This window comes from Podarcis muralis, chromosome 16 (assembly GCF_964188315.1).
Source record: "Podarcis muralis chromosome 16, rPodMur119.hap1.1, whole genome shotgun sequence".
NCBI classification, from domain to species: domain Eukaryota; kingdom Metazoa; phylum Chordata; class Lepidosauria; order Squamata; family Lacertidae; genus Podarcis; species Podarcis muralis.
Window position 1 is genome coordinate 21,607,587 of NC_135670.1, and position 6,370 is coordinate 21,613,956.

The following is a 6,370-nucleotide window of genomic DNA, read 5'->3' on the forward strand; positions in this document are numbered from 1 at the left end:
CTCTTATTTCTTCGTTCATATCCTTTTCACCTCTCCAAGAAGTTCAGCTTTTTATGCCCAGAACAAGTTGGACAGAAACAGGGATCTGCCTGAGACCACTCCAATAACCAACACGCATGAGGCAGGGATCTGAACCAGTCTCCTTGGCCAACATGGTGTCCTCCAGAAGTTGCTGGACTACAACTCCTATCACCCCCTCTGACCCATGGCAGGGCCTTTTCAGTGACAGTTCCCCACTTGTGGAATACCTTTCTTGGTGAGGTGCGTCTGTCTTCCTTATTACTGACTTTCAGGAGAAATCTAAGAGCATTCCTGTTTACCTAGGCATATGATGGCCAAAAAAACACTGTTCCTGGCAAGTGTTTTGAGAGAAGGTTTTAAACAGTTATGCTGCCCTGGGCTCCTTTGGGATTATTATCATTATTACTGCAGGAATACGACCGATATAAGAGGTCATTTCCTGTTTGTGTTAATATTTTAAATTATGAACCACCTTGAAATCTACGAATGAAGGGCAGTACTGCTGTCAAAACCGCTCTCAGCACCAAAGGAACAGGCAAAGACTGTTATGGCTAGGTAGCCCACCGGCCAAGATTCCTTACGGAACATGGGCAAACAGCACAGCCCTTTCGGTGGTCATTTTGCATGCAGAACATGTGAGAACAGCAATCTTTTTATTTGTTTATTTCCAGGGCGGCCTGGGCTTACATGAGCTTGTAGCTCTTATGACCCTGGCAGACGACGACCCAGACAAATTATTCGAACGTGGTCTAGGCAGAGACCCTGGGGAAGCCACTGAGCATTGGTGATCCTGCTCCACACTTGTCCTTGGCTTGTTTAGGTGGGCCTGGGAACCCTCAGAAGTTTTATACAGCCGGATAACAGGCTGGGGGGGCGCCCGCCCCAGAAAGTCCTGTCTGTCTGCATCTAAGCAGTTCTCACGGTGCCCCCAAGAAGAACTTTCTCCTCCACGCCAGGTTCCAAATGCCTCTTTGCCCTGGGCGTCCGGTGTCTCCCGATGGAAGGCTCTCAGGGGCGTGTCCTTCGGACGAGGGGAAAGGACTGGCCGGTCCCTCGCAGCTGAAGGCGGAGTCAAAAGCAAAGGGCGGAGCTTAGCCACTTCCCCCTTCACCATCCAGGGAGTCGCCTGCTCCCAGCCCCCTGGCTTTGGCCCAAACAGGGTCTCATCGCAGTAGGATGGGGTGTGACTTTTCAGCCTTCATTGAGAGATATGGGGATAGAGAAAGAGAGAGATGTTTACTGGAAACAGGAGCCATACCTAGAGAAATCATGCTAAGTACCACAAAGTTATTACCATGCATAAAGTGTGGTTGGGACAACCCAGCCAGAAGGGTGGGGTATTAATAGTAGTAGTAGTAGTAGTAGTAGTAGTAATATAGTGCCCTATACCCGTAAGTCTCAGGGCGGTTCACAACATAAAATCACAATATAAAATCACAAAATACATAATAAAAATAAAATAAAAACAAAACCAAGAATAACCTAATAATCCCTCCCTCCCCAACACATTTTTAAAGAGCATTGGATGTCAATCAGCCAAAGGCCTGGTTTAAAGAGGAACGTTTTCGCCTATCACCTAAAGGTTTATAATGAAGGTGCAAAGTGAACCTCCCTGGGGGGGCATTCCACAAATGGAGCCACTGCAGAAAAGAACCGTTCTGGTTTTGCAACCCTCATGGAGGAGGCACACAAATAAGGGCCTTGGAAGTCAATATTGGGACAAATCTTAAGAGAAATTACTCATTTATTAAATCAGGTGGGGAACATCAGGGCATAGTCTTTTTTCTTTTTCTTTTTTGCAGTGTTGCATGACCTTGGGCCAGCCACAGGCTCTCAGCCTAATCCAGCATTCTTCAACCTTGGTTTTCCAGCTGTTACTGTACTAGAACTCCCATTACCCCCAATGGTCAAGGATGATGAGGAGATTGTTACTTATTTATTGCATTTTTATCCCAGGAGCTCAAGGTGGCATGAGCGGTTTCCCCACCCGCTCCTCATTTAGTTCCCCACAACAACCCTGCCAGGTAGATTAGGCTGAGACCCTAACTGGCCCAGGACCACACCTGACGAGCTTCCTGGCCAAATGGGGGATTTGAACCCTGATCTCCTAGGTTCTTATCTGACACCTCTAACCGCTACACCACTGCTGGCTCTGACATTCCATCACAGACATCTGGGGGCCCAAGGTTGAAGAAAATTGGCCTGACCCGCCAATTGTTGGGAGGGTAAAATGTGGGGGTGGACACAACTGTGGTTGTGCCAAATTGAGCTCCTTGGAGGAAAGGCAGGATATAAATATGATAAATAAACTGGCAGGGCAATCTCACTTTTGCTGACTGTCAGAGCTCCTTCAAAACCTCCACTGTTGTTGTTTAGTCGTTTAGTCTTGTCGACTCTTCATGACCCCATGGACTAGAGCACGCCAGGTACTCCTGTCTTCCACTGCCTCCCGCAGTTTAGTCAAACTCATGCTGGTAGCTTCGAGAACACTGCCCAACCATCTTGTCCTCTGTTGTCCCCTTCTCCTTGTGCCCTCAATCTTTCCCAACATCAGGGTCTTTTCCAGGGAGTCTTCTCTTCTCATGAGGTGCCCAAAGTATTGGAGCCTCAGCTTCAGGATCTGTCCTTCCAGTGAGCACTCAGGGCTGATTTCCTTAAGAATGGTGAGGTTTGATCTTCTTGCAGTCCAGGGGACTCTCAAGAGTCTCCTCCAGCACCATAATTCAAAAGCATCAATTCTTCGGCGATCAGCCTTCTGTATGGTCCAGCTCTCACTTCCATACATCACTACTGGGAAAACCATAGCTTTAACTATATGGATCTTCATGGATCACTGCCTTGCTGTGGCGAAGGGGCTTAAATAACTCAGAGAAGCTATGAACTATGCCGTGCAGGGCACCCAAGATGGACCGGTCATAGTGGAGAGTTTTGACCAAATGTGATCCACCTGGAGCAGGAACCGGCAAGCCACTCCAGTATCCCTGCCAAGAAAACTCCATGGACAAAGACAACAGGCATATAAAAACCTCCCCTACCTGTATTTATTTCCCTTTCTCGGAGTGCTGGTGGGCGGGGCGGCTGTTGAGGGGCTGGTGTCCACCTCCCATTGTGTTGTCTTGGGACTCCACAAAAGGGGTCTCGGAGAACTAGCTTTCTTACACACCCACGGCGGGTCAAACTCTGCTCTGGCATTCAGTCGTCCTGCAGGGCTGCCGAAGAGCGACTCGTCCACGTAGGAGGCTTTGGCCGTGACCCTGTAGCCTCTCCTCCCACTGCGTTGGAACTGGCGGGGCTGGATCCCCAGCTCAGCAGATGCCTTCATGGATCCGGCTAAGCAATGCTGGGTCAGGCCCTGCCATCCAGGTCTGCAGGGGACTTAGAGGTTCATAAGCAAGATCTGAATGAAGCAAGACATCACTGATGAATGCCAAGTCAGACTGATAGGGTAGAGCAGATGTGAGGACACATTTCGCCATCTTGGCATTTCATTTCGCTTTCAATTTGTATACCGCCTTTCTACTATATTATACTACACAAGCAGTTCACAAGCTGAACAAACAACAAAATCGACAGCAAAGAGCTCACCCATAATAGCAATCTGATCCAATACCAAAAAGAAAGTCACAATAACTTTAAAATAAGCTTACATCAAATAAAGCAATATTCCAACAATCAGTTAGATTATATTAGTAAATGGTAAAATTAAATATCAGCGAATAGTAATTAAACAGCTTACAATGAAGAATTACTAAACTATATCAATAAAAATGACGGCAAGTCACAATGCATAAAATACCACACAACGTGCAAAACCGTGTAAAAGGGTCAAACTGAGAAACAAGGACACACAACTTGCGAAAAATAAATAAATACCCCTGAACTTCCAGGGGCCACATGGCAGTGGTGGGCAGGGCCAGAACCAAAAATGGGTTGGGGCAATGGATGTGAACGTCAGTAGGCTGGCTCCCACTCACCTCTCGATCTTCCATCCAGGTAAAAAATTGGCCTGATCAGAGTTGAAGGACACGATTTTGACCAGGGCAAATGCAGGATGAGGCCTGGGGCAAGTCCTGAGGGCCAAAATAGAGAGGTCTTGTAGGATTTAGACACAAATTACACTATGCTTGCGAGCGAAAAGGCTCCTTAAAAGTCTCACAAGAGGCAGAAATTCAACAGGCTGATTCAAATTCAACCCTCCAGCTTGATATGAAGAGTTGCTTAGAATCGGTTTTCGGCCGAGATTTCTTGTGCTTATTCTTTTGTGCCCCACCTTTCCTCCAAGGAGCTCAAAGTGGTAGAACACAGTTCTGTTCTTCCCAACAACCCTGTGAGGTAGGTTAGGCAGAGAAGACTGTGACCCACCCAGGTTTTGCAGCTGAGCAGGAATTTGAACCCCAGTCTCCCAGGTCCTAGTCTGACACGCTTTAACTACTACACTACAATGAACATAAGAAGAGCCCGCTGGATCAGGCCACATGGCCCATCTAGTCCAGTATCCTGTTCTCACAGTGGCCACAACTAGATGCCTTTATGGGAAACCCATAAGTGGGACCTTAGTGCAAGACCAACTCATCCTTTCTGGGTTTCCCAGCAATTGGTATTTAGAAGTATTGCTAAGTAGCATTGCCCGGTTTCCATCAATATAATACAGTGGTACCTCAGGTTACATACACTTCAGGTTGCAGACTCCGCTAACCCAGAAATAGTGCTTCAGGTTAAGAACTTTGCTTCAGGATGAGAACAGAAATCGTGCTCCAGAGGCATAGCGGCAGCGGGAGGCCCCATTAGCTAAAGTGGTGCTTCAGGTTAAGAACAGTTTCAGGTTAAGTATGGACCTCCGGAACAAATTAAGTACTTAACCCGAGGTACCACTGTAATAATAATAATAAAATTTTATTTATATCCCGCCCTCCCCAGCCAAAGCCGGGCTCAGAGCAGCTAACAACAGTAAAATAACACAGCATTCTAAAATCAATTCTATAGCCTTCTCCTCTCTTTGAATTTGTCCAATCCTCTTTTAAAGCCATCCAAGTTGGTGACCATCACTGCCTCCTGTGGGAGGGAGTTCCATAGTTTAACTCTGCACTGCCTGGGTTTTCTTTCATCTGCCCTGAATCTTCCAGCAAAAGATTCCCAAGTCACTCACGCTTGGAAGTACGCCCCGTCAAAATCAAGCGGGGCTTGCTCTCCGAGAAGCAGACATAGGATCGAGCAGTCTTAACTGCCCTCTGCTGTCTGCGTTGTTTGGATCTCGCTTCCCTGGGAGACGGAAGCATCTCAGCCCGCTCTGAATGCAAAATGCAGTTGCGGAAGACGAAGCAGCAATTTGCATGGAGGAATGTACATTTCTGCAAACGGGCACGGGCCCCGCAAACCTGGCTCGCCTCCCCTCCTAGACTTACGGATTTGCAGGTTTCCTCCTCGTTCTGCTTGCCGTTCCTTTCTTCTCCCCAGCTTCTCCCAACCAAAGAAATGCCTGAGCAAAGAAAGAGGTCAATACGGATCTCTTTTCCGGTTCCCATTCGCAGCCAGAAACGCAAACGTAGAGCCCAACCACCGCTGGCGTAGAAATATTATTTCAAAGCACTGCAGCGAGAAACTTGCCTTTGATTCCGCCCCAAAATATTGATTCATATAATCGCCTCCTATCACCAATAATACTTCCTTTCCAGTACTTACGAGTTTCACTTGGAACCCCAAATGTAGGATGAAAACTTTGGAGACTGTGCCTCCTTGCGGGGGGGGGGGAGAGGACTGGGCGAAACCATTCTACGGAGGGGACAAGGACTCCCAAGAGGAGAATGAATCGATTAACTCACACAGTCTAAAGCGGCTTCCGCTTGCTCAAGACTCCCCCCTCTTTTAGACAGGAAGGAAGAACGTCCCATAGAAATCCCTGGAGAAATGTAGGGCTTTAGAGTTTGATGGGCGTGTGGACAGGATTTGCCGCCGCCCCCTCCACTTTCTTGTAGCAGTACCATCAGGAGTTCCCAGTTTTTCTCCTGTCTTCTGAAACGTGGAATTTTATTTTTTATTTTTAAGTTAAATAAAATGTAACTTAAATATCAATACATGCAGACCAAAAGCGCAGAAAGAAGCCTTATACATGCAATACTCACCGGGTTTGGGCTAGGAGGAAATCAATCTACAGAGATTGGCTTTGGCTGCAACGTGAGGCAGGATTATTTGAGCATCCTCAGCCTCATCTCTAAAGTGCAATGCCAACACCTTTCCAGGGCTATCGTGAGCAACCCTCCATTGATTTCTATGAGTACCACCTCTCACTTCCGCGGCGTGAAGTTTGCAGATGAGTAGCCGTCTTAACACTGAAATCCTAACCATGACTACT

At 47.4% G+C, this 6,370-nt stretch overlaps 2 protein-coding genes across 5 annotated transcripts in view; both read right to left on the minus strand.

Annotated features, from left to right (window-relative positions):
- Nucleotides 1-668: 668 nt before the first annotated feature.
- RITA1 (RBPJ interacting and tubulin associated 1) lies at nucleotides 669-5,724 on the minus strand. Of its 3 annotated transcripts, none has more exons than XM_028710935.2 (4): nucleotides 5,424-5,724; nucleotides 3,996-4,091; nucleotides 3,057-3,418; nucleotides 669-1,217 (listed from the first exon to the last, which is right to left on the minus strand). In XM_028710935.2, exons 3-4 carry the CDS (start codon nucleotides 3,341-3,343, stop codon nucleotides 683-685), a joined length of 822 nt encoding a protein of 273 aa, XP_028566768.2. In that variant the 5' UTR covers nucleotides 3,344-3,418; nucleotides 3,996-4,091; nucleotides 5,424-5,724; the 3' UTR covers nucleotides 669-682. The 3 variants fall into 3 exon arrangements, with proteins under 3 accessions (XP_028566768.2, XP_028566772.2, XP_028566770.2); XM_028710939.2 differs by lacking the exon at nucleotides 5,424-5,724 and adding an exon at nucleotides 5,168-5,405; XM_028710937.2 differs by lacking the exon at nucleotides 3,996-4,091 and having other exon boundaries at nucleotides 5,424-5,723.
- Nucleotides 2,720-6,370, minus strand: part of CFAP73 (cilia and flagella associated protein 73) — a 37,262-nt gene continuing 33,611 nt past the window's right edge. The window contains exon 7 of one of the 2 annotated variants that reach the window (XM_077920130.1): nucleotides 2,720-2,842. The gene's annotated coding sequence lies outside the window, so the exon portion shown is untranslated. The remainder of the gene's footprint in view (nucleotides 2,843-6,370) is intronic. The other variant, XM_077920129.1, reaches the window with a different exon arrangement.